The sequence below is a fragment of the Choloepus didactylus genome, chromosome 14 (genome assembly GCF_015220235.1).
Source record: "Choloepus didactylus isolate mChoDid1 chromosome 14, mChoDid1.pri, whole genome shotgun sequence".
Taxonomy (NCBI): Eukaryota; Metazoa; Chordata; class Mammalia; order Pilosa; family Megalonychidae; genus Choloepus; species Choloepus didactylus.
Window position 1 is genome coordinate 14,009,672 of NC_051320.1, and position 27,984 is coordinate 14,037,655.

Genomic DNA, 27,984 nt, shown 5'->3' on the forward strand with positions numbered 1-27,984 from the left:
AATTAGTGGAGATAATCATAAGAAAATTATTTATAGAAGAAACAAAGGAAACAACCAGCTTACACAACTAAGGCAGGAAACATGCCGGTGTTAGCAGTAACTTTTTATTCAATTTAATTCAACATACATAAAGCACCTAATTTGTGCAAGACACTGGGGTTGAGGTGGAAATACAAAATCAACAAGACACAATCCCTGTCCTTAAGAAGTTTACATCTAGTACAGCATACATAAAAATGACTGCTATCAAGTGAGGTACACACAAACTGCTCCAAAAACATGGAGGAGGGCTTACTTCCTGGTAGAGGTTAAAATTGGGAGGTGCTTACATTCAGTGGTGTGGGTGAGGAACAGGTCAGGAGCATGAGTAAGCACGACTGGTGTCTAAGCATGTCTTGGGAACAGGATGTTCTCTAGTTCCTCTACAGTTTTAAATGTGTGAAAGGGGAAGGGACATTCAAAGGCAAATTATTTGTTTCATTTTAATCCCCCTTATCAAGTTAGACTGTTATAAGAAAAGAATTCACAGGAAGTGAGAATACAATTTGAAGAGGCAGGGACAGAGACATGGCTGTAGTGTGGCTCAACCCCTTGTGTGCATGTGTCTAGATGCTTGCGTTACACTGCCAAATGGGCAAAACACACACAGGCAGCACAATGGCTTGTCATGGTGGAACAGGGTGGAACACGGTGTCTCCTGTTACTGAGCCTTTTAAAAGCTAGTGTTGGCTACTGCCAGTAGCGGCAAGGAACAGTACACAAAATTAAAGTCCATACTTACACGCAAATTAAAGCCCATAAATGTTTCCTCCTGAACTCAACATGAATGACAGAGAAGGCTAGAAGAAAGAATTTGCAGAGAAAGAAATGAGAACCTTTTGTAGGTTAACTGATCTAATGACTTTGGGTAGGCTTTATTCCCTACTTTAAAAAATACAGAATGAGCATGTCTTTCTTGAATAAAAATTTACTATGCGTATAACATACATCTGACAGAGAATTTTAATGGAACGTACTACTAATCAAACATCACAGTTTCAGCTTTTGCAATTACACAAAGTATGTTATAATACTTTAGGGAGCCCTTACAAACACAACATATAACAAGTTGTTTTAATATTATTCATCACCCTGAACTTTTGACAGTTTGGATTATATTAACTCAAAGGAAAACGACTTATAAATCTCATTTCCACCAAATTAATTCATCACCCAACTTTAAAAAAAGATAAGAAATAAATAAAAGCTTTCCTGTAAGCATTTATCAATGGGAAACAGAAATAATGCATACACCTCCCAGGCGATGATGAAATAAAAATAAGCTAACATAAACCAGCACCTCAGAAAACCAAAACCTCCTTTTAGAAGTATAACGTTCAATTCTTATCGACTTCTCTGTAAACTGCATATCAGAATTAGAACCCCATTCCCATTTTGTCATACAACACAGTATTTTTAATATTAATAAATGTTTAATACGCCACCATCAATAAATAGCTAATTTTTTAACCAAAATTATTCTAGAGGACTAGGAGAACAGATATAACAGCACAATGAAATGATTTATTTAAAAGTAAAATAAAACTATGTGATCTATCCTGGTCTTACATTAATTTAAATTAAAACGCTAAAGATGAAGTACCATTTAAAAGCTATATACATCAAGATGTCTGTTTGTTATAAAAAATGTAACTTTAGTTGTAAATGCTAGATTATGCAAAAATAATTTTATATCAACTTTATTTAATTTTAATGAATTCCCCCAAATCTAATATTAAAAACATCGAAAGAACTTAAGTTTTAATGGCAAAAAGTTCCTATTTTCCCTATCAAAAAAAGTATTGTTTTCCCTATTAACACACAATGCCCTATTGTTAAGGCACAACTTTTTTTAGAATATGAATCCGTGGATGACTAGGTTTATTTTACACAACAGTCACAAGACAGACTTTTTTAGCCATATTCTGAAAATAATTAAATAAGTCTTCAAATTCAACCAAGATCTAAAAGGCAAAAATCATTGCTTCTATCCAGGACCAATGCAACACATAGTCAAGGTAGGCAGCTGCAGGTCTGTAATCTGTTCAAGACTGTCTCCAGGGAGCCGTGTACAAGGCATCACCTGAGAGAGGCATGCTGGCATGTTGTTTTCTGAGGGACAGGGGTGGCACTCCAGCTTCTTTTGTTTATGCTGGGCTATCCAGAGAGAGAGATGTTGCCTTCAAATCAGCATGAAATCCAATTTTAGAATTAAGCATCTGATGCGGGGCAGAGTCCCTGACCACAGGGTCAGGGCAGATGTCTCCTCTGCAGCCTCTCTCTGCATGCCTTCCACCAAGCTGCCTCCACCTCCTCTCCCACCTCCTTCCCACCACCTGGACCACACCTCCTCTGACACAATTTGCAAAATATCCAACGGATGCACGCAGCAAACAGGAAAAACTTGCACAATTGTTACATAAAACACACAAACCAAAATGCTTACGTTAATTCATTATAAAACATAAAAAATTCATTTGAATATTATTGATTCAAAATAAAGGAAAAAGAAAACCACTTAAATTGGGGTATGAGGGCAATTGGAAAACATAACAAAGGCAAATGTGACCCCCTCTTGTAGGCCCTTGTCACCTCAACTGAAACAGGGATCCAAGCATGAAAACTTAGTGAAAAAGCAAGGTTTCTCAAACAGGCTTATTCACCCAACTCTCTCGTATATTCTACATTTATATTTTTGAGGGATGGGTCACAAAATATGCTTGGAAAAGAGAGAAATACTGGATTTGATCTCACAATCTAAAGCTTTGTGGATTTAGAGGTGATTTTCCTTTCCTTTCTGAGAAGGCTTTGAGAGAAATGGGTGCAGAGAGAATTTGGGGGTGGGTGTTGGGCATGGAATACACTGGCTAAAAAAGAGAAGAAGATAAAAGGAGAAAATTAATAGGCAAGGGAGATGACTAACAGGGTAGAGAAGATAAAGAGGGAGCAGAGGAAGGGGGCAGCTGATGATACTGAGGTCACTGATGGGATGTCTTTGCTGCTCCTGAATGTGATGCATGAGACTCAAATGTAAGGGAAAACTATCCCCGAGATAAGGGCAAAGATGAAGGAAAGGGCAGACCAGGAGTTGAGAGGTGCGGGTCACTAACAGTCAAACGCTTCCTCAGTTATTTTGCACTGTTTCTGAAATAATTTCATTTATTTAACCTTAAGAGATATTACATGCCTCAATGAATAATCCGACTTATTCATGAAGATGTTCTACCGGTATGTTCTGGCACAATAGTGTTTCACAATAAATAAATATAAATACTGTTCTTTGTACTCATTCTAATTCTGCAATATATATCTACTTTTAGAAAGAAGAAAAATTTAAAAAAAAACCTAACATTCTGTAAAAGCATTTAAAATCATTAGTAACTAAACTATACCCAAATTATAAAAACAATGCATTTGATGGTCAGTTGGTATCTCAATTCTTGCACACAACACAAACCCTTCACAAAGTCACTTTCTACATGCAGATTAAAGAACTTAAAAATAAAACCAAAGTAATTACGCTTGCTAATGTGAACTAGTTTTGTTTCCATTAAATTTGAAAGTTTCCCTATAATATTGGGGAAAAAACCCTTCCAATTAAATTCCATTTCCTATCATGCCAGTCCAATTACCCTGAAAGTGTGACATATCACAATTAAAACAGCTGATTATACCAGAGGGCTCTGGCAACAGCAGAAGCTTTTGCCATCTCTCCTGAGAAAAAAGGGTTTCCTCATCTTCTTGCAAAGTAAAAAGATGAGGCCTCTGATACTCTTTCTATAATTCCAAGTGCTGTTTGAAAACCAAATGTTCTAACCAACTCACACTTTGAATGATTCTTCACTCAACAAAGGCCTCCCCAACAAGGCCCCACCACCTTCTCGGGTCTGTGATCTGTGGCTAGAGATCAGATGGAAACGTGTGCACATCCCAGAATCAGCTCATTAACGAGGGATCAAAGGCCTCTGGACAGTGTGACACCCACACCTGAAGTTTTTGCATGTTCCACCAGGCTAGAACACCCAGTTGTTAGTCAATTTTACCTCCAAGAGAGGCAAAGCCAGACACCACACTGAGAAACCAGACACCCCAAGGAAAGGCAGCTCCCAAAGCAGGTTCAGTTACGGGGCACAAGGGACTTGGTCCCGACCTTTTTCCCAACCAGATTCTGCAGACCGAATAGGAAAAAATTTCATCAAAAAGTAACTTTAAGCATCACTGATTTAATCCGAAGGGAAAACACGGGGTCTCTCAAAGGTTATTACTTCGAGAGTCTGGTTAGGTTAGATCCATTCATTAATTCTTAGCAATGATTTTTTCAGCTTCTTTTTTCAAGTACTAAAACAAGGGTAAAATTTTGTGGTTTTGAAAATAAGGAAAACTAGTTCAATTCTTACAGTGCTAAATAACTTTCAATTAATAAGAGAATCATTTATAATCTTATATTCCCTAACAGTATATCATCTCTAATGAGAAAAGGTACCAAAATCTTAGGGCTAACACTGAAATCTTAAACCAAATCTTACAAGTTAAGGACTAAACACTGGCCAAGAGGAAAAGAAGGATGGAGCCATGTATCTTTCATAGTGAAAATGAAACCCAACAAGATGGCCGAAATGTCAAACCCCTGGTGGTACAAACACACTTCTCTTAAAATAAAAACAAAACTTAAAAACACGGAAGTTGAGATTAAAATTCAAACCATCATGTCTATATTTTCTACTAGCTGGTGAACCTGTTACTAAAATTTCAAAGGAAAAAATCAATTTAAGAGTTTTCTATTTTAATCATAAGAAATATTCAGAAAGGATAAATAGAGCATTTGTTGCATATTAATGGATGTATGGTTTCTTGTGCTTTCCACCCAAATTATGGGTAAAAACCCCCAATTACTTTATTTTCAATGAGATTTAATTGTAAAGTTACATTAAATATCTACACAAAATCAATCCTTTCTTCAGCCCAATTCTATCTGAAAGTATTAACAGTGAAGACTCATGATGTTGTCTGAAAATGTTAATTCACAATGCAGACTCAGCTAGATTTTAATTCATAAATATATATACGCGCCTTGTGTATGACAACTGTACGAAAATAGTCTCAAAAATAAAGACAATACTGGAGACACGAAGCAACCCATTTTCCCTGATCTTGCATCCTATTACAGGGAAAATAAGTTTCTGATGCTTCAAAAATACTCAAAACAGTTCGGGATGGTCTTAACGATGCACCACATCTCAACCGACCCTTTAAAGCCTCCAGCATTTCAGGTTGGCCATTTTCAGCTTTAGAAGTTGTGCCCTGTAATCAGTAATGCTTATTTATGTCCAGTCTTCTCTAGATCAGGGAGTTTTTTGACCAGAGCCTGGTGGTTCATTCTGATGCTAGCAAGGAGTCCCCCGTCGACACCATCGGAACCGGTGTAGCTGATTTCTTCACCACTCAGGGTGGTCATATGGCCTCCAAGGGCTTTTAAGATGGCGTTGCCAGCACAAATATCCCACTTCTTGATGTACGTCACATGGATATACAAATCAGCTTTTTCTTGACTCTTATCAGGCACATCCAAGAGCGCTAAAACTTTATAACCTAAAAAGCAACACAGAACTTAGGCTGCTGGTTGAAAGACTTGAAGTAGCTTACTTTTTTGAGTAAGTTCACTGTTAGAAGTAACCACACAGGATGTGTGGAAGCTCTCTGCACTATCTTTACAAGTGTTGTATAACATTATTTCAAAAGGAAAAATTTTTGTAAAATATTAACAATATTTTTTACAAAAAAATTCAAACGAGCAAAAATATACAAGGTAAATTTATAACACTAGTCTCAAGTATAACCAAATATATGCCTATACAGGCATATCTCATTTTATTTCACTTCACTTTTCTGCGATCTGCAGATAGTGCATCTTTTTCCTAATTGAAAATTTGTGACAATTCTGCATCAAGCAAGTCTATTGGCACCATTTTTCCAAAGGCATGTGCTCACTTAGTGTCTCTGTATCACATTTTGGTAATTCTTGCAATATTTCTAACTTTTTCATTATAAATACATCCATTAGGGTGATCTGTGATCTTTGATGTTACTATTGTAATTGTTTTGGGTGCCATGAACCATGCCCATATAAAATGGAGAACTTAAATGGATAAATGTTGTGTGTGTTCTGCCTGCTCCACTGACAAGCTGTCTCCCCATTTCTCTCTCTCTCCTCAGGCCTCCCTATTCCCTGAGATACAACAATATTGAAATTAGGCCAGTTGATAACCCTACAATGGCCTCTAAGTGTTCAAATGAAAGAAGAGTTAATACGGCAAACTTCGTTGTTGTCTTATTTTAAGAAATGGCCACAGCCACCCAAGCTTCAGCAACCACCATCCTGATCAGTAAGCAGCCGTCAACATCGAGGAAAGATCCTCTACCAGCAAAATGATCATGACTAACTGAAGACTCAAATGATGGTTAGCATTGCTTAGCAACAAAGTATTTTTTAATTAAGGTATGTACATTGTATTTCAGATAAAATGCTATTGCATGCTTAACAGTCTACAGTATAGTGTAAACATAACTTACATGCACTGGGAAACCAAAAAATTCATGTGATTCGCTTTACTGCGGTGGTCTGGAACCAAACCTGTGATATCTGAGGTATGCCTGTAATTTTTTAGAAATTACTTTGTGGTTTTCTATGGAGTAATGCATTCAGTATGTGTCCCTTTCTACGAAACGACATACTACACTGAAGCTAAATTTGATTTTCAGTTGAGGATCTAGGCAGGTCTGATTTGAAAGAACAGAACACAATGCAACACTACCATTTTAAGTCCTTTTTGCAAAGAGGAAGGATTTAAACAATAAAATAACAAAACAAATATAGAAGAAATTGGGTCCAGAATCTAGTTTATGCCATTCCTACTCGATATTTTGGACCGTACACTTACTCATTAACCTAACAGAGAAACTATGAGAAAGTAGTGAAATCACATTAAGGTAGGCAATATACATGCAACCAGCACATGAAGACCCCTAGGCTTAAAAGTTAAGAAGTTTCAGGGTTCCTTTATTACTCTGTAAAAAAGGTTTTCACACGCAAATGTTTTCTGACTGTAATTGGCTATTTCTCTGAATTAAACATTTCTGTGGTGCTGAGGAGCATTCATCATAGTAAGCAGTGGCAAATGACAGCCGTGAGCCAAATCCAGGCCACAGCCTGTTTTTGTACAGCCCTTGAGCTGTACAAAGGCTGTTAAAACAAACAAAAAAGAAAAACCAAAGAATATGCAACAGAGACCATATGGGGCCTACAAAGCCTCAAGTATTTACTAGCTGGCCCTTTCTGGAAAAAAATTTGCTGAGCCCCTGATCTATAACAAAGGTAATAAAATAGTAAAGAATATGCACTGAGCTGGGTGGGCATTTGACTCCCTCGCTCACTGCAGACAAGCAGCTGCTCTGGGGGACGCTGAGGAGCTCAGGAGTGTCCACACTGACCCAGGCATGACTGTCCTACTACCTAGGATGACTCCTGACGTCCTCCTGCCATATGAAGTATCTTAATGTGCCTGCTCCTCCCTCCCCTCCCTGAGGACCCTCAGTTGAAGCAACAGGACAGGTTATATATACAGCATTCAGTGATGGCACACCACTGATAGGAAAATGCTTCTGCAGTATTCGAGGGACAGAGTATCCCTCTGTTTGAGGAATTGCTTTTTTCTTAGAAGGTTGGTATATCTGAAAACCCACCCTTGAGACTGCTAAGTGGGAGACTAGACCTGCTTTAGTGTATGCTCTCCATTCTTGCTCTCCTCCCATGTGCCATGAGCTGTGACCCTGCTGGCAACACTCAATGGGAACAAAAGGCAGTGGGGACGTACCAGCACCACCAGCTGGGAGAATTGTAGTCTGGTTTCCAAACGTCTGAAGAGCAACCTGCTTGACCATCCCTGAATGGGAGCGAGACACAACGATCCTTGGGGTTTTCTCGTTGTAAGAAGTGCGGGCTTTCACATTTGAACCACCGTCCACCATTGCCCATGCTGAAAAGCAAATAGCATATCCATTACCACTTTGGGAGGCACTGAGCTTCTTTTTTTTTTTCAATTTTATTGAGACATAGTCACACACCACATAAACCATCCAAAGTATACAACCACTGGCTCACAGTATCATCGCATAGTTGTGCATACATCCTCTTGATCAATTTTAGAACATTTTCATTACTCCAGTACAGAAATAAGAATAAAAAACAACTCAAATCCTCCTATACCCCTTATTCCCCACCATCGTTGACCCATAGCATTGGTGTAGTAAATTTGTTACTGTTGATGAAAGAATATTAAAATATTACTGTTACCTGTAGTCCACAGTTTGCAACAGCTATGTTTTTTCCCATATAAACCTATTTTTTAAAAAAATTTGTTGTAGTTTGTGCAAGAACGTATTTACATACATGACTTTAAACAACCACTTTCAATCAAATTCAACTACAACATTACTACTTATAATCCCAATAATGAGCTACCATCACCTCTTGTCCATTCCCAAACATTTAACGCCATCCTCAATGACAATTCTGTACGTATTAGGTACCCACTCCTTCTCTAACTTCTATCTCTAGGTAACCTATGTTCTACGTTTTATGACTATGTGTTTACATAATGTAGTTCATATTAGTGAAATCGTATACAGCTGTCCTTTTGTGTCTGATTTATTTCACTCAGCATTATGTCCTCAAGGTTCATCCATGTTGTCACATGCTTCAGGACCTCATTCCTTCTTAATGCCACAAAATATTTCATCATATGTATATACTTCATGTTGTTTCTCTACTCATCTCTTGATGGACTCTCAGATTGTTTCCATCTTTTGGCAATTATAAATGTCGCTATGATCACTACTGTGCAAAAGGCTGTTCATATCCCTGCTTTCAGATCTTCTGGGTATATACCAAGTAACGGAATTGCTGGGTCACAGGGCAACTCAATATTTAGTTTTCTGAAGAACCTCCAAACTGTCTTCCACATTGGCTGTACCATTTTACATTCCCACCAGCAGTGGATAAGTTGTTCCTATTTCTCCACCTCCTCTGCAACATTTGTAGTTTCCTGTTTGTTTAATACAGGGCATTGTTATAGGTGTGAGATGATATCTTGTTGTGGTTTTGATTTGCATTTCCCTAATAGCAAACGAACATCTCTTCAGGTGCAAGGCACGGAGCTTTTAAAACTAGAAGTGATACTCTTCAGAACCCAAAGTACCAAGTGACTGAAAAAATATCTTCTCCCACAGAATTAAGTGCAATTGTTTCTTTTTCCAAAATAGAAAGTTCACTGTACTTTCTGAGTATAAAAGTAATGCTTTTATTTTTTTTTAATTAACTAGATATATACTAAAATAATGTTTTTAAAAAAATACCAGTTAATTCTGCCCAACCAAAGATAATGACAATTGAATATTTGGCTTAAAAACTCCCAGGCTCCTGCTCCTACTCCCTACTCCCACCATCACCCCCAGGGTTACCTGTGTTCCTCCCCCTGATCCTGCAATGCACTTTTCTGTTCCTCCTCCCACTCCTCCCCTCCCTCCTCTCTTCAGCTCCTCCTTGCTCTTCCTCCCCTCCAGCTCCACCCCTAGGTGACGCTTTCGCTCTGCTCTAGCCTGCTCCGCGCTGTCATTCCATGCCCCTCTCCACCAACATCATACCCTTCAGCGGCAGCTGCACCAGGACCTGTCCCAGCGCATGGCCGACCACTGGGCCTGCAGCTGGGCAAAGTGATCACCAAGAAGTTCAGCAACCAGGAGACAAAGGAGACCACGGAGACCAGCATGGAGATTGGTGAAAGCGTGAGGGCAGATGTCTACAACCTTCAGGGTGGCTGTGGGACGATGAACGACAACCTGATGGAACTCATCATCATCATGATCAATGACTGCAAAATCGCGTCGTCATCCAGGGTGACTGCAGTCATCCCATGTTTTCCCTACGCCCAGTGTGCCCCAATTTCTGGAAAACTTGTGGCCAATATGCTGTCAGTAGCCGGGAGGATTACATCATCACCATGGACCTGCAGGCCTCTCAGACTCAGAGATTCTTTGATATTGCCACAGACAGCTTATAGGCAGAACCTGCCTTCTGCAGTGGATTCAGGAAATTATTTCGAGTGGAGGCACTTGCATCAACATTTCACCGGATGCAGGGGGGGCCAAAAGTGCCACAGCAATTGTTGACAGGTTGAACTTGGGATTCGCTTTGAATCACAAAAAGAGGAAGACAGTGAACGAAGTGGACCCTATGGTACTGGTGGGGGATGGGAAGGACCGTGTGGCTCTCCTGGTAGATGACATGGCAGACACGTGTGGCACCATCTGCCCTGTCACCAAAAAGCTCCTCTCAGCCAGAGCCACCAAAGTCTATGCTCTCCTTACCAAGGGATCTTCTCTCAGCCGGCTATTTTCTTTGAGGCTGTGGTGGTCAACAAACACAATTACGCAAGAGGACAAAATGAAAACACTGCTCCAAGATTCAGGTTATTGATATCTCAATGATCTTGGCATAAGCAATCTGGAGGACACACAATGGTAAGTGTGTGTCTTACCTGTTTAGCTATGTCCCGCTGTAATTCCAGAACGAGAAGTGTCCAACAAGCCTGCTCTTGGTCCTTGTTTTTAACTTTAGGACTCAACAGTGCTAAAAATACATCAGTTCTTTGTATATTCCGAGATTCATTTTCACCTTGTTTAAAGCTTGAGACTACTCATTTCCAGGAATTTTTTTTTTGTTAAATGAACTCTCTTAAATGAGAAATATTTGTGTTCTCTTGACTAGTTCTGACAAGTGACCTTTACCTTTGTTCTTTCAGTGCTTTGAGGCCACAGCTTTCAAGCATATAATTCTATTGTGGAAAGTCCTAGTTTGTATATTTCAGCGGTTGCCAAAGATTACTTCTAATTAAAGCCTTGTGTGTACATATATGCTGATAATACCTATGGACATTTGGGGCAAAAACTTGGATAGAATTAACTCTTTACTTTTGAGAGGACCTTAGAAAATTTATAATTGAGTTTTTTTTTAAGTTTTTAAGTAGTAACCAGGGTTCAAATAAACCACCCTGGCTATTATGCTTAATTTGAATAAAATTTTATTTAGGTTGAAACGGTCACTGGCATATTTCTTTTTTGATAGAAATTTAGATACATTGGAGGCAATGTAGTTTAGTATATATTTTTTTTTATTATCACTTCTGAAAAACATGTAATTGTCATTGCCCTAAAATTCCAAAACTATGTTCTGCAATAGATGAGACTGAGAAACTGTTTTGCAATGCAGTTTCTCAGCAGAGTGCAGCACTGTCACCTCCTCTGCATTCTAGATGGAAGTGAAGGTGCAGACTGATTTCCAATTCTTTGAGGTACATCTCACATCCTATCGTCCCGTTCTTTTAAATCACATTTTTAGCTACAGTTTTTACTTTTCTTTTTTTCCGATAATTTCATGTTGCAGATTTCCGGGAAAATAAAGACTTCCCTAAATCCCCTCAAATTTACTAGCCTGATCCTTATTTTCCTTTTGACATAAATAAAAAGGGTAAATTTTTAAGAATGCCACCAAATGCATATTTGAAGATTTTTTTCTTTGTTTTTGATGAAATGTTCTTTTGCCCATCATAATTGAAAGTAGCATGTCCCTAGGCAACTGATTATTTTAACTAAGGTTTTTATATGAAAAGTGTAGGTAGGAGAGGCCTACAGACAAAGTCCAAGTAAGTAAATATTGTTCCATTAGGATAATGTTCAAAAATGGCCCCAAAGTGATGGCAGTGGGGAAGTCCACTTAGGAGAGTGTTCTCCAGAATATGGCCTTTATGATGTTCTAAGTGTGGAACCTCACTGCTTCTGTGTCGGAAACGGAGCATGAGGCAGTTCACGAATTTTATTATATACACATCGGTGACCACTTTAACTACTGTGTCATTAACAAGGAGACAATAAGATATTACATGGCATGTAACAGGATGTTGTTATATGAAGGACATGGAGAACATTTATGGTGTATCCTTGACAAAAATGTTTAACCCTCAATGCAATCAAGGTTTTAGAACTAATCTCCACTTGAAAGAAAAAATGGGATACTAAAAAGAGAAAAAAAAAGGAAACAATCAGATAAATCTAAAAGATGGGACATTCTCAGCACAACTGACATGGCCTCTACCACAAATCAGTGAGGCAGGCAGCTGAACAACTGACTTCAGACCCAAAAGAAGAGAATTCACCTATATGGACAAAGCCCAGGAATAATAAACAAACACTTCTTACGTGTTAAAACTTTTCCTATTACCTTGATGCTTGAAAGTCCACTGGGCTAGTTATAAAATCTTTGGTTCACTCTTTTTTCTTGATTATCTTGTAGAAAGTGTTAAACTGGGCACCTTTTTTGTTCTCAGATGTCTTTGTTCGGCACCCCTTCCTTCTCATTAGCTCTACTAGCTGTCTTTCACATTCTCTCTCCCATTTACCCCCTTACCATCTCTCCATTCTGTGTATTCTCAGGACTACATTTTAGGTTCCACCTATTCTCCAAGCTTCTTCTCAATGCTCTCTTGCCAGGTTTTCAGGGCTTCTTTCAGAAAGGGTGGACCTTTTCTTTCTGGGAAGAAGTCCTGGCTAATGTCATCCGAGTTCTGCCACCCCTGGGGAATTCTCTGATGTCTAGATGCTTCTGTGAAATTCCTCCACATTTCCCAAGCTGGGGTGGGCTCCAGCACTTATTCTGCTGATTGGTATTTAATCCTCTCCTCTGACATAACTGTGGTTTATTGCCCTCTGCTGTCTCCTACTTATTCTGTAAGTATATCTTATAAGTGTTTCGATTTGCTCTCCTTGTTGCTCTGTGGATTTTAGAAGGAAGTATAACAAGAGTCTGGGAGACTGCCATTTTCCTTACAGAACTCAGAAACCCAAACCCTGCTAATTTTTTTGATGTTTTTCCTGCAACCAGGAATTAGCTGGAATGTGCTTTCATTGCTAGCCATGGTGAACTATACTTTATTCCATGGTGAGTGCTAGAACAACAATCTAATTGGGATAACTATGAATTAGTCTCTTGTATAGTTTGCTAGTCAGTAGTGCAGACTTCCAAACCAAGGAAAGCTTCCCAAGCCATTTCCCCCTTTTCTGTAATTTCTGTTCTATATTGACTAGATAGGCTTTTTAGTTCTATATAAGCTTTTTCTTTTATACTCTTGGGACAAAATAAACATATAAACTCTTTAACTGTATTTATGTTTATAAAGCCACTTAGGAGATTGAGCCAATGTGCAAAAACAATGAACATATCCAAGGCAGGGGGAAAAAGGAATGGGGGTTGTTCTAGATTAAGAGAACTTGACAACCTAACAACCACAAGCAATGCTTATCATCTGACTATCAAAATCATTAGCAAACTTGAAAAGAACTTCCAGGCTCCAGAGTTCCCTGTGGGGTGTTGCCTGAGACTCTGTTGGGACTGCATTGCAACTCAATTTCTCCTTGCACTTCATCCCACTTCCTTCCCTCCCTCCAAAAATTTGTTCCCAAGAGCACTCCTTAAAAACATCTGGCATGCTAATCTTCATCTCAAGGTCTGATTTTCCTGGGAAAATTCAACTTGTGACATATATAGAAGTTGAGGTAATATAGGAGAAAAATCAATTTTAAAATATGAATTACCCAGGAAAATTAGTGGTACATATGTCACACTCATGAGCTACTTTTCTGAAGTAATCAATTAGGGAACAAGCTTCATTCAACCAAGAGATGATTAGGGAACTTTCACCAAAAAAATTTCATTTGACTGAATCCTAGTTTGAAGTAAATAGCTATAAAATCAATTTTAAGGAGAACTGAGGAAATGTGAATTATTGGATGGGGATTAGGGAATAACTGTTAATTTTGTTAGAATACTAGTAGAAAAATGCCCTTACTTTTTAAAGATACACACTGAAATACTTTAGGGTAAAATGCCATGATCTTTATAATTTGCTTTAACATGCAAAGGCAAAACAAAAAAAAAAAAATCAACTCTTAAATCTACATGAAGTATACATGTATTTATTATAATTTTAGGTTTGTTTAGAATTATTCATAATGGAGTGCAAAAAAAAAAAAAAAAAGAAGTGAAGGGGAAATAAATGAACAGAAAACCCTCTAAATAATTTTTATAAATATTCAAAAAACATGGTGTTAAAAGGACAAATATGGTATGATCTCACTAATAGGAAATTATGAGAATAAGCAAATTCATAGCCAGAAACCAGAATACAGGTTACCAGAGGCCAGGGTATGTACAGGTGGGGAATGGGGGATTAATGCTTAACTGGTACAGAGTTTCTGTTTGGGGTGATGGCAAAGTTTGATAATGGGTGGTGGTGATAGAAGCACAACACTGTGCACGTAATTAACATATATACAAATGTGGGGAAATTTTAGGTTGTATATATGTGAGTAGAATAAAAAAACAACAGAGAACTGCACAACTCAGTGAACCCGAATGTGGACGACATGAACTACAGCTAATAGTACACTTATAATATGCTTTCATTAATTGTAACAGGTACGGCATTTATGCAAGGTGTTAATAACAGGGGGGAGTATATGAGAACTGTATTTTCTGCATGATTTTTCTGTAAGCCCACAACTCCTCTAATTAAAAAAAAAATTATATTAAAGGGAAAAACTTACAGTGATGCTAAGAACTGAATTTACAATGCTCTCTCTCTAGAGGTCAGTATTGGTTAAGAAAATGAGAATCAGTATATCTCCGTAGATACTAACCAGAACAATTAATAGGTAAGAATTACTTACTTCACATTACACAACTCATTGTATTCAGTCATAACACTTATAAGGACACAATTATTTCAAGTGCCTGAACAAACAGACTAACATCTTAAATAAATGTAAATTATTGATGAGAAGGATAAAGTGATGAAGTAAAATGCAGCTGCAGACTATATTTATTCTGTCTGTAAGACAAGCGAAAAAAGCCCAGCGGGAAATAAAAGTGGTTGGAACACTGACACATCCTGGAGTTTCCACATTAACAGGACCCATCATGATGCACAATTTATGGGCACACTGGTTTTTCACCATGGATCCATTGTAAGGGGTACTAGAAGGTCTTTATGTGCTTAACACAGTATTATCTAATAATGTGGACTCTGTACATAGACTCCAAGGATAACACTAAGCAAAATTCTCAATACCTCCTCAAGGTAGAATGATGGTCTAAAACAGGAATTGAACCTAAAAAGCCAGAATGTCAATGCCGATCCCTACTTAGGGGGCCTGCAGGAAGTTACTATTTCATTCTTTGTGGCAGTGGTGGTGATGATACTGACTATCGTGACAGCTCACTGCAGAGTGCACACTGTTTGCTGAGCACTGGCACAGGTATTTCAATTATTCACAAGAAACAGGTACTATCCACAGCTCACAAATGAGAAGGTTACATATAACGTCCTTAGAACAGGACCGGGCACATAGACATTGCTATGTAAGTGCCATATGTCATTATTTACATAAGCAGTGACTTTGCTGTCATAGTCTGAAGGGTCCTAAGCTTCTGCTGAATTGTTTGTATCCTAACAACTCTCACACCACATCACCCTTCTGGCTGGCCCATGGCTCTCAGCATGCTTCATTATTCTCTTATTGAAAAAAGGTTTGACAGCAAAGCTCTCTGAGGCTTCTCTCTCCATATTTTCAGTTTCTCTTCTTCCCTCATCGCCACATCCTTTAATTGTATCTGCAAGGTAAGTTTCATGCTCATTTCTAGGGCATTTTTCTAAACAAGCTTTAAGGGAGGGTTGTAAGAAGTCCTGATGTTTCCCGACGAACTGTTATGATGCCACTGAAAACACAGTTTTAGCTTAATCTGTGCTACTTTTTCAATCCATTCATATAGTGCTCCCTCTCTATCTCTTCAGACCTCTTGGGATATTGTTTTGGGAATCATAGAGATCCAAAGATAAATATGTGTATTTTTCACTGTCAACAGGTTGCCTCTACAAAGAAAATGTCTGAAGCATTTGATGAGGGCCAGAAGGATTCCTACTGGGCTCCACTAATGATGACAGTAACATTCAAGCTCATTTAAATCCATGTATTTCACAATTATGGATAATTTAATCATAGCATTTATGATTCTAAGAGGATAAAGCTTTTGTACGGCTTTCCCTGAAAACATTACAGATTATTAAAAATCAAAGTTAAAAAAATAAGGACTTCTTGAACCTGTTTCTAAAACTTAATTTTCATATGTTCATAGATTTTAACGTTTGATGATTTATTGTATACTATAATATTAAGTGCACATTTATATCTTGCTTTTTTCTACTTAATACTGTATTTTAAAGCATTTTTTCACATTACTAAACAGGCTTCGAATGTTCTAACTCAATATTAATAGCTACAAATATCTTGAGTGGATACACTAGACTTACATCACTTCATTAAATACTGTATTTTAAAGCATTTTTTCACATTGCTAAACAGGCTTCGAATGTTCTAACTCAATATTAATAGCTACAAATATCCTGAGTGGATACACTAGACTTACATCACTTCATTAAAATACTATTCAAGTATCTCTTGTTTCTAAGAATGTCAAACTCAAGGAATTAATTCTAAGTAAATCTGATAAGGAGTTTGATCAACTTTGCTACAACCACTGCCAAGAGCTACAATATCTAGTTCCCATTAGAATTAATTGTAGTTAAATTCTGGTAAACATACAATACTTGACAACTGGTACTTTGCCAACATCAATATACAGTCTGGACCGGAAAATAACAGTACAAAAGAAAGGCACAAGCCAAACAAACCTTAGCTCTCAGAATGGAAGGTCAACCTACACCTAATTAGGTGGACTTAATCTTTTAAAATTGTTTGCTGACTAACATGCACCTTTATGTTCCAATACTCTGAGAAAGCTGGCCTCCTTATGGAAGAATGGGGTATTTTATTACCAACTTACAGAAATGTTTCAACACAACTTGTTCCTATGTCAGAGACTTTTAGCTGCTTTATTTTAAGGAGTAAGCCTAAACTCTTTCCACACAACCTCCCCCAACCCCCTAAGACGAACAGATGAAGAAACCAAGACCCACAGAATGTGAATCTATTTTGCCTATCCAATACCAATTTCTTCCTCTTCCTTTTTGGGGATTCTTTACCAAATTTCAGTTCTCTTTGGAGCAGTAGGTGCCTTTGCAGCTAAGGGTGCTCACATGATACTGGCCATGAGGCAAAGGAGAGCAAACGGCTAGGGCTTCAAAGTATGGCTTTCCTAATAAAAAGAACAGTAGGTCCCCCCCCCCCCCCGTCTTCTTTCCCCTTTCTTCTTGACTAGAATAGTCACAGCAACTGAAAGTAGCCATCTTTGCAAGCATGTAAACAAAAGTCGCCTTCTAAGCCAATAGAGAAGTCAGGTCCTTAAAAGTACTGTAAGCCCATTGAGCTAGCCCTGCCCTTTGGCCTTGTTATCTGAGAATAACTCCCCCAGGATCTGTTTAAATGTTGTAATCAAGTTTATATTATATGCAACTGCAAAAAATAGTCCTGGCCTATAAAGAAAGGCAATGATAGACAGTGCCAAAAGAATGAGAGCTATGAGATCAGGCTTTAAAAAACCTAAACCCTATAACTGAACCTCTAAAAGCCTGCTTTGTCTTCGTTACTTAAAAAAAAAAAAGACATTATAAAGACATTATAATTCCTGTTTTACATTCCTTCCAAGTTTATTTTGAGACTGAAATGAAAGAATTTCTGTCAACTGTAAAAATACTAAACAATTGTGAGATACTAATAAGGAGTCATTAGCTCTTCGAGTTACATTCGAACTCTTCGGTTTTAAAAGATAGGAGCTACCAAGCCTGTTTTCTGATCTATAAGAAACGACTTCTTTCCTTGTCACACAGTTACTGAAAGGTTCAAATGAGATAACGTCAAGTATATTGCAAATTGTTAAACACTTATACAAGTGTTAGGAATTACGGAATTATTATTAAGAAAGCAGTGTAATACACAGATTTGCATAGAATTCCTGGGGATGATTCTGCCACTAACTTACTAGATGACCTTGAGGAATGCATCAAATTTCTGAGTCTCATTTTCTCATCTAAGAATGGAGTACAGATAGTAACTGTGTCCCCTGGCAGGCCTACACTAAATGTGACAGGACTGCTAGGTGGCACTCTGATATTCACTTTCCCTTTTCTCCTTTAGTAACAGAAGGCCTAAAATTTAGTTTGGATGGCCCATGAAAATAAAGGGTTCTGACTATGTTTCATCAGTGGGATGTGAGTTAAAGTGATACATGTAGCTTCCAGGTCAAGCCAGTCATGGGAGAGCCCTCCTCGGCTCCCTTCTGGCCTTCTGCCCTGGGCGGAAGGTGGATGGACAGGCCACCTTCAATCAAGAGGAGGACAGCATAGCAAAGCCTGAACACTGCTCACACACAGGCTATCAGAGAAGGGAGAGATAAGCTTTGTTCAACCACCTGTATTTGGGGGGTCCACCACAGCAACCTAAACAAGCAGTTCAGTAAGGATTAAAGGATATATGTATAAGTAAACCATAAACTATAAAGCAGTTATGCAATTAATCTTGAGGCTCATTATTACAGCAATGGCATAAAACTTTTGTAGTTCATCAAATTAACTTTAAAAACTTCCCCAAATTTTCACAAGGAAATAAAAGCTCAGATGGCACATAGTAGATTTGGTTTTGAAAAGCAGAGACAACACACTCAAATACAGAAAAGTATGATCAAGATAGTAATCTGTGTTTAGCCTATCTCAGAATAGTTGGAATTTGGGATGAGAGATTATTCTGTCTCTCAGTTTGTCTCCACTTGACAGACAGCCTTTTTGTGCAGCTTGTCAATCACACCCCTGCACACAATGGGGAAGGTCTGAGGGAATGGATACAATTGTATGGGACTCTAGGACATCAAGGCTGCTTTCAACATGGCAAAGTTGATACCGCTGCCATCAAGAGCTCCTTGTCTTAGAGAAGGGTAGTTTTCAAAAAGGCCATCACTATTGCCCAGTGTTTTATGATGGGAGTTATCAATGAGAAGTTTGACAACTCCCTTTAGACTGTCAGCAAAGCCACTTGGCATCAGTAACTGACTCCCTCCCTCCACCATGATAACTAGTGGTACCATCAGAAACTTGTACCAGAGTCCCTGCCATCAATGCCCCCCAGAAGCCCCTTTGGGAAAGTGCAGCACAATGGCTGCCAACATATCACCCCTGGGTCCACTGGCACTACCAAGGCTATGGGCAAGGTCATTCCTGAGCTGAAAGGGGAGCTCATTGACAACATCTTCCATAACCTCACTCCCAACACGACTGTGAGGATCTGATCTGCCATCCGCTGGAAGCTAACAAACATCAAGAAGGCAGGGGAACAAGTGTCCAAAGAAGCTGTGAAGGGCGTCATAGGCTACCTAGGGATTAGCCTGATGCCTATGACTTTCGTGGTGACACCCACTCATCCATTTTCAATACTGAGGGTGGCACTGCCCTCAACCACCACAAGGTCAAGCTCATTTCCTGGAAGGACAAAAGATCTGGTTAAGAGCAGCTGCACAGTGAACCTCAGGGTACACAGAGAATCCGAGATGTAACAGCCCTGGACCTCAACCCAGGAGTATGAGAGAAAGAGGATCTCACCTTCTGGGGGAGTCCATGACCAGGTGTAACCCCCCACAAACTGAGAATCTTTCCTCTTCACACAGTTCCCAGCAGCTAAAGAAAGGTCAGAAAGCCCTGCTTTGTCATATATCATGAGTACCAACAAGAAAAACCTCACTGGATCTAGTGAGTGGAGAAGAGAGGTAGGGGACTGGCTTTAATAACTACTGAGATAACTGAACTTCTGACCTGATGGTAAATGCTATAGGCAAATGGTTTGATAACATAAACTCTTAGAACTCTAGCAAATTTCATACCTGTATACTCAGAAAATGGCTTATGTATTACTCCTAGTACAGGTTTGCCGTTCACAGCCACACACACCATGGTAGTGACATATTGGCGAAGGTCCTCTGAGAACAGAAAAAGCACAACTGTCAGAGTGAACTATAAATTGAAGATACAACTTTATACTCTGTCTCATTAAAAAATTTATTTACATGGACTCTCTTTTCTAGAGGAGGATCCCTCCAACACAGTGCACTGATGAGGGCCAGTTTGAGGCAGGCGGGAAGAGTTCTAGCTCTGCAGGCCGCTCCCTGGATTATTTCCCCAGCCCACCTCTTTCAGCAACTTGTCTCTGGGCCAAGTACTTACATTCCATTTCATCAACTGTAAGGTAAGAGAAACTTAACAGTAATCATCTTTAGGTATACATTAAAATAATTTTTTTAATTTTAGGATGAAATTTGAAAATCAAGTTAAGTACTCAGAACAGTCCCTGCCCAAGGCATGTGCTCACTAAAAGTTTTCTATTTTCACTATTACTTGTTCAGGTCAATCTCAGTGCATGAAAACCTTTTTGTAAACAAAACCCTTAAGATTCCATATTTTTATTATCTACTCCTGCAAAATCTTGTTTGTAATTTTAGTTATGACTATAAACATTTACATCTACAGTATGTATCTTCCCCTGTTCTCCAACCAGAATTTCTGAGTGTGTTCGAGGGTTCTGCTTAAGCACCAGAAAACAAAGTTGAAAAAGCAGGAGAACAATACAGAAGCAACTAAATTTAGCATATAGACCAAAGGAACAGAGGGAATTAAAAATCTCTGGGTAAAAAATGAGGTCTGGGAAAGGAGCCACAGAAATGCAATCTGAGCTAGGACCAGGTTAAAAAATAAAAAGGAAAAGGGGAGGGGTGATAATTCTCTGTTGTGCTACTTACTTGCTTTCTGGGTACCTAAGAATTTAGCAGTTTGAATTCCAAGGCCATATGTATATGCAGTAAAACAAAATCCCAATATCCCTCTGGCTCCATATATTCTGCCCCCACCCCCCAAAAAAAAACTGGGTGTCCAATGGGAATCTTTTCATGACTATCATTGTTAAAAACAATAACATAATACAGTGCTTTGAGGTTAAAAAAATTAAAAAAAGATTGAGAATCACCTAACCAATCCAATAGCTCTCTGTCTTAAAATCTAATTGGAAAAGTTGTCTTGGATTTGAAAGTATCCTACCACGATGCATGTATCACCTGACTTTTCTTAAGAAGGAAGTGGTTCTGGCTCTCCAATATATAACGGCAATTTAAAGTTTGAGAATGAAGTTTTACAATTACCTGTATATTCCTGTGTTGCATCAAGTGGGTCAATCCAGACAGTGACACTTTCTGCTGGCACCTCTTTAGGGGTAGTTATTTCCTTCAGGATATCCTCAGGAATATTATGATCCCATAAGATAACTTCCTGATCAGCTGCATCCACATGTTCCTCAGTATTTATCTGCATCAAAAATAGATGACAGTTAATAATTTTAAAAATTACTACCTGAGAAAACAAAAGAAAATAAAACACTGCAGATAAAATCGCACAAATTTTAAAAAGGTAAATCCCTATTTTTGTTTATTTTGAGGTATTTCACTGCAAAATGAAATACACTGTAGAAGAAATTACAGTGATATACTGTCTTCAAATACTGCCTACCCTAATACTCACATGTTGGCTAAGCAAAACGATCAAAAATATAGAGAAACTAAGAATCAAAGAAACAAGCTACTTAAAATGTAATGATGATTTACGAAAAATAATAGCTCTAACGTGAAAATAGACTGGCAATTCAGTGGTACACTGAACACAAGCTACTACAAAAATTAAAAGGAGGTAAGTGACAATAGACATGAAGAGCCAATATGCCTTATAAACAGAATTATGAATGCTAAGCGATGCCATGTCCTAAAAAAGTAAATGAAATACATTTGATTGACAGGTTTATAAAACTTAAAATACATACTCTGTTCACGGAAGACTACACTAAGCAACCCTTTAAACTGGGGGTTCTCCACCCCAGCCTTATGACATTTGGGGCTGGATAAATCCTTGGGGTGGGGACTGCCCTGTGCGTTTGGCTATTCGGCAGCATCCCCGGTTTCCACCTACGAGATGCTGGCAGCACCTGGCCCACAGGTGTGACAACCATAAGCCTCAGACACTGCCAAATGCCCCTCTGCAAGGGGCGGGGAGGGTAGATAAAATAATTCCCAACTGAGAACCACTGCTTTAAACAGTGAGCTTCTTAACACAGTTAAAATATAGTCTGGTTTGCAAAATAATGATTTCAAAACAATGTTTTTAAACTGCATTTAGTTTGTTAATTAAGCTATACCAGTGAAGAAAATCTAAGAACTGATTGCACATTAAGAATTAAGTTAATAACCAATTGTCAATCTTATTAAAATACTGCCTCATCACAACACTTCCTTTATAAGATCCTAATACAAACACACATGTGCAATCATCCCCAAAAGGTGGATTTCAGTTAGGGATTAACATTCTATTTAGGACAGGCTTTGGGGTTCTGTGCTTTCTGACAAACCCCCTTTCCAGGGAGTCATCCATGTTCACGTTGCACATGAAGCCATACCAGACCCCATGGTACAGAGCCACAGTAAACTGTAGTATTAATAGTTCATGGGTAAAAAGTCACTAACAGGGTAAAATTGCCACAACTATTAGCAATCTCTGGAAGGTACCCTGCAGCACCACAAATCATCACCGATGAAGTTGAAAACAGTAATATTCCAGAAACCAACATCAAAACACTTAATTCATAAAACATTTCTTAGGATAGGTGTACAGTAAACATCTAATTCAATTACTTATTTCTTTATTAATTCAATAAAATATTTACTGACTGCCTACTACATATCAGGCACAGTCACAGGGCCTGAAAATTCAACAGTGAACAAAGTGAGAGAAAAATCTCTGCCATAGTGGAATAGAATCATAATTAAGAGTATGTGTTAATTAGATTGCATGAATCTAAATTCCAGCTCCTCTAACTTAGGCCAATCACTTAATCTTTCGGAGTTGTGGTTTTCTTATCAATAAATATACCTCTCTTACAGAGTTCATAAGACACATCAATGAATTGAAAAAAGACTTTAAAAAAAACCTACTTACTTTAGTGCTTAACACAGAGAAAGCACTTAACAAAGGTTGGCTTTATTTTCTTATTAAATCATCGTTTTCAGTCTTCATGTTCCCTGATCTTCCAATAGCTGTGACAGCATTGATCAAGTCCCCGTCCTTCCCTGTCATCTATGTTTCCACGTGCTCCTGGTTCCGCTCCTCCCTCTGTGGCCATTTCATCCCACCTTTTTTATAGACTCATCTGCTCTCCAATTATTAAATATTGCAGATTTTCAAGGTTTGGTTCTAGGCCCTGTTCTTCCCCTTTCATGTTCTTCTAAGAAATCCTGTCCCCAGTCAGTTTCATTTACCATGAGACTGATGGCTCACAAATTTGTATTTCCAATTCAGATCTCTTCAGTGCTGCAGACCCATATTATTTGCCTGCCTCCTTAGCATTTCCCCTTGGACACATGAAAGCCACCTCCAACTTAACAAGTCTAAGAAGTCTAAGATGGCACTTGTGCTCTGCCCCTCCACCTTGTCACCCCCTACCCTTCCTCACCCCCAGAAAACACCAACTGGGAAAGCCAGAAATAGAGGAGTCATTTTTGATACCCATCTCTTCACTTTTCCTAACGATTCTCTCATACCCTAATGCATTAAATTATAATTGTATTAAAAAGCTTAATTTGGTGATTGACACTTGAGAACTAAATAAATGTCAGCCCTCCCATTCCTGTGTTCTGGTACACCACCTCTCATATGGCCTTTTGTAATCACTTCCTAATTGGTCTCTCCCACCTCCAAAAGTATAAGCCCAAAATTCTGCATAGAGCAGCCTTAAGAAAAGCCAGTTAAATCTGACCTCCTTTAGTACTCAAGGATTGCTCTTGAATATCACATCCAAACTCCTTTGCACTTGGCATATGAAGGTACTTTCTGATCTAGTCCCTGCCTACCTGTCTCTCACTGTGTCCACAGTGATCTCCCATGTGTTCCTCTCTTCAAACTCATCCAGCAACTTGAATTCACCAAACCACCACTTCCCACATGGGCCTGCTCCTTTGAACTTGTTTTTTTTTCTCCCTGCCTTGAGATGCTTATCTGCACTATCTACTGATTACTAGAGGAGGAAACTATGGCTCTGAGATGAGAAATGCCTTGCCAGGATCGTATCAGCTGGAACTGGACAAGATGTCAAAGCAAGTATTCTTTGCACTGTATTAGTGCTTCTCAAACTTGTCCAGTAAGTACTTCCGTTGAGAGAGAAGCGTTTAACTCCCATCCTAGAGGACAAGGAGTGCTCAGATCCATGCTGCTGCTACCATCTTGCAGTGTCATACCTTATCTTCAGACAAGTCATTGTCAAAACCTTTGAACAAATCAACTTGAGCACAAGAGCCCTGTGGAACTCCAAAAGAGCACTTCCTGTACATTAAATCAAAACCATAAATAGGAGTTGGTGTGTTCCTGCTGGCTGCAAATCCATTCAACAAATCTATCTTCAGCCTTCACTGTCCTCATTATCCAGAAGGAAATAATGAGAGACAGTGTCCTGGGAATTTTGACAGTTTGACAGGATGATAAGGAGTGTCACCAGCACAGGTTTAGGAAGACAACTGCTGCCCTGAGGGCCCTCCCCAGATTCCTCACCTGAGAAAGATTTCACACAAAGGAAAGCATGAGGCCAAGCCTGCATTTTGGTAGGACACCATTCACTTCTTGAGCGATTTCTCAGCCTGGTCACCACTGACAAATTGAGCCAGACAATTCTTTTTAAGGGGGACTGTCCCATGTACTGTAAAATTTACCTTCTACCCAACAGATACCAATAGCACCTCACCCCAAAGTTGTGAAATCAAAAATGTCTCCAGACATGGCCAAATGTCCCTTGTGGGGGCTGAGGGGATGGCCAGGTGGGTGCTGTAGAATGACTCCTGGTATATCCTTTTACTGAGAAGTGAACATTAGATAGGAAAACCCAGGCCTCAGAATCTAGACAAGAAAGCACTGGGAAAAGAGTGAACAGCCCTCTCCCCTTTGCACAGGGAACCAGGGTAAAAGAAAGGGGAATCTGTGGCTTTTCAAGGCTCATTCTCCACTAGGAAGTAAACTAAGTGAGAGATGATTGAAGTTCCTGGTAAAAAAAATTGGAGGTGAGGCTTTAAAACAACCAGATCTTTAAGACTGAGCTTCTTGGTGGTGGGGGAAGAGAGGGAAGGGAAGAAGGAATCTAAGACCAAGTTTCTTCCTAGATGGCTACATGTGGCCTCCAGTCTAACAACATAGGGACAAAAGGAGAAAGCACGACATGACATCAGCCCTACTTGGACACTGTAGAAATGAACACAACCTCCTCGTTCTACCAATCAACAATCCAACATAAACACTAAAGACGCACATGCAAGCATTCAGTCACAAGAAATTATTTTATGTTAAGGCAGAGACCTCAGTATCTGTAATTCCAAAAGCTTTGCTTTTGTGTTTAATAAAACATGGCTTCTACCCTTAGCACCTATTCCCTTAGCATTTGCTAAGAAGTGAGAACACAAACACAGAATTCTGTGGAAATTACCCAAGACAAAAGGCAGGCAGACAGGGGAATGGTGGAGATTATATAAACACAGATATATTTTTGTCTTTACTTTCATTTTTAAAAAATTCTACTATGCTTGCTGTATTTCACTATTACTGCTTTTATGCTTCTACAAGTTTGTTTTGCCCAACAATTCACACTCTTAAGTTTTCAATCATCTCCTAAAGATCTAGCTTAAACAAATAATTAATTTATATATAAGCCATGGAGTGGCGCACTATAAGCCTCAGACTTCCCACCTGAAAAATGGGGATAAAATTTACTTCTTGAAGTTGCTACAAAATCAAATGAAGTCCTGTGCAACCAGAATCTAAATGATTACTATTAGTACTGTTGCAATTAATATAGACTGACTTTTCTTGAAACTCTATTTTCTTCCATATGCTCTTGGGAAAGCGTGTGTTTGGGAACAGAGGGGAAGATATTTCGCAAGCACATCCTACATACTAGGTGCAAACACAAGATAAGTATTATTTGTGATGATAAAGCAGAGTAAGGCCAAAGAAAAAGCAGAAGAGTTCTGTTTTATTTGAACAGACAATTGAAAAAATTCTACTAATGTCAATTACATCTGGTATCCAGCAGCTCATTTTATGAAAGCCAGTGTTCCTTCCTGCTGGTGGGGGGTGAGGAGGGGAGGAAGGAAGAGAGAATCAAATCAAAGCAATAATAGACTGGAGGGAGTTACACAAGATACGTAATTCTAAAGTGGCAATACTCTCCTAACTCTTCCAAGAACAATAATAAAAACGTCTAATATGTTCCAAAGGCTGACATTAGATTCACAGTTTATTTAATCAATAAAATTCTACTGGAAACGGGTTTTCTTCCCAGTAGAAGAAACTTACTGTTAGGTGACTTAAGACATAAACTTACAAGGTACTGCTACGCTAGGATGAGCTCTTGCTGTAATAAACTATCATTAACTGTAATAAACCAACAAACATTTTATTCAATTCAACAGCAGCTCTGCCAAAATAGTTAACTCTGAAAGTTTCCAAAATGTCTGGATTCCCCTAGGAAAATGTCAATTCCTACCTCAGAAATCTAATCAAATAAAAGGTAAATGCTCTTCGATTCTTATCTTTTGGAGTAAATATGGATCTTTAACCAAATGTCAAGTTAGGACAGATCGCTAAAACGAGGTTGCTGGCAAATATACTACCAAACACTTCCTTGAAGGGTTCCCAAAACCTCTGCCACTAGCTAAAGTAATTCATGAGCATCCCCCTCAAACGGCCTGCATATCTCTGCAGCAATTCTTCTCAAGTCTTTGACCTCCAGCCGGAAAACTTGAGGACCCTTCCAGGAATGAAATCAGGGAAGGCTAGAGCAGGAGGGACCTTGGGGGTCCAAGTTTAATCCCCTCAGTTTACAGAACGGTATGACGCAGACAGTGAAGTTAACTTGCTCATCTGGTTATCAAAGCCTATGCCAAAACTGCGGCTCCCGATCCCGAGTACAAAGCGCGCCCACACCCCAACGTAGGTCTGGAGAGCATGGGCCCCGAATGAGACTGCCTGCACCCTCGCCCAGCTCCTCCACGAGTTGCTCTTATGACCTTAAGCACCTTAGCTTCTATGCCAGTTTCCACGTCTGCAAAATGGGAACCAGAGGACCCACGTCCTGGGGCTGCCGGAGCGCTCCCGGCCCGCGCGGTCACCCACCTGCACGCTGGGGAAGGCGGTCTTGAGCAGGTAGAACATCTTCCGGTTGGACAGCACGTCGCCGCTGGTCATCTTGTCGTCGGCACCCTCCCGCGTCTTCCCCTTGGACTTCTCGTGCAGGGCATTGCTCTCGCGGACGCGCCGCACCTCTTCGCCACCGCGCACGGCCGCCAGCACCGACACGGCCAGCAGCTCGCGCAGGTCCACCGTGGTTCCGTCGGCCGCGGGCCCCGCCGCGCCGCCCGGCTCGCCGCCCAGGCCGAAGATGCTGAAGCGCCCAGCCAGGAAGCCCGAGTAGAGGTGGTAGAGCACCCCGAGGCCCAGTAGGCAGAACACGGCCACCCCCAGCGGGGACAGGCGGATGCCCATGGGGGCCATGGCCGAAGGCCTCCGCGAGCGCGGGCGCGCAGTCGCCCGCCCGCCGAGCTCCCGGGCCCCGCGCCGCCGCTACACCGCCGCCCGCTCCCCGGCGCCCGCGCGCCCCATGGCTCCTTTCCGCCCAAGGCCGAGCCGCCGCGCCCCAAAGCCGCCGCGGGCAGCGCGACGCCGGTTCCTCCGCCGGCTCCTCCGCCGGCTGGCACGTCCCACTTCC

At 39.7% G+C, this 27,984-nt stretch overlaps 1 protein-coding gene and 1 pseudogene across 1 annotated transcript; one reads left to right on the forward strand and one right to left on the reverse strand.

Annotated features, from left to right (window-relative positions):
• Positions 1 to 90: 90 nt before the first annotated feature.
• BPNT2 (3'(2'), 5'-bisphosphate nucleotidase 2) lies at positions 91 to 27,984 on the reverse strand. The gene is made up of 5 exons (XM_037802825.1): positions 27,393 to 27,984; positions 21,338 to 21,500; positions 20,030 to 20,125; positions 7,911 to 8,072; positions 91 to 5,628 (listed from the first exon to the last, which is right to left on the reverse strand). The coding sequence occupies exons 1-5, from the start codon at positions 27,768 to 27,770 to the stop codon at positions 5,357 to 5,359; spliced, it is 1,071 nt and encodes a 356-aa protein (XP_037658753.1). The 5' UTR covers positions 27,771 to 27,984; the 3' UTR covers positions 91 to 5,356.
• LOC119509029 lies at positions 9,714 to 11,279 on the forward strand (annotated as a pseudogene).

Bases quoted from the DNA above. Each gene is read 5' to 3' on its own strand.
- BPNT2 (XM_037802825.1), bottom strand. From the start codon at position 27,770: ATGGCCCCCATGGGCATCCGCCTGTCCCCGCTGGGGGTGGCCGTGTTC. The intron at 21,501-27,392 runs GTGGGTGACCGC...TTTTTGATGCAG, and splicing joins CCGCCTTCCCCAGCGTGCAG to ATAAATACTGAGGAACATGT. The intron at 8,073-20,029 runs GTATGAAATTTG...TTTGCTTTTCAG, and splicing joins GCCATTTTCTGAGTATACAG to CATGGGCAATGGTGGACGGT.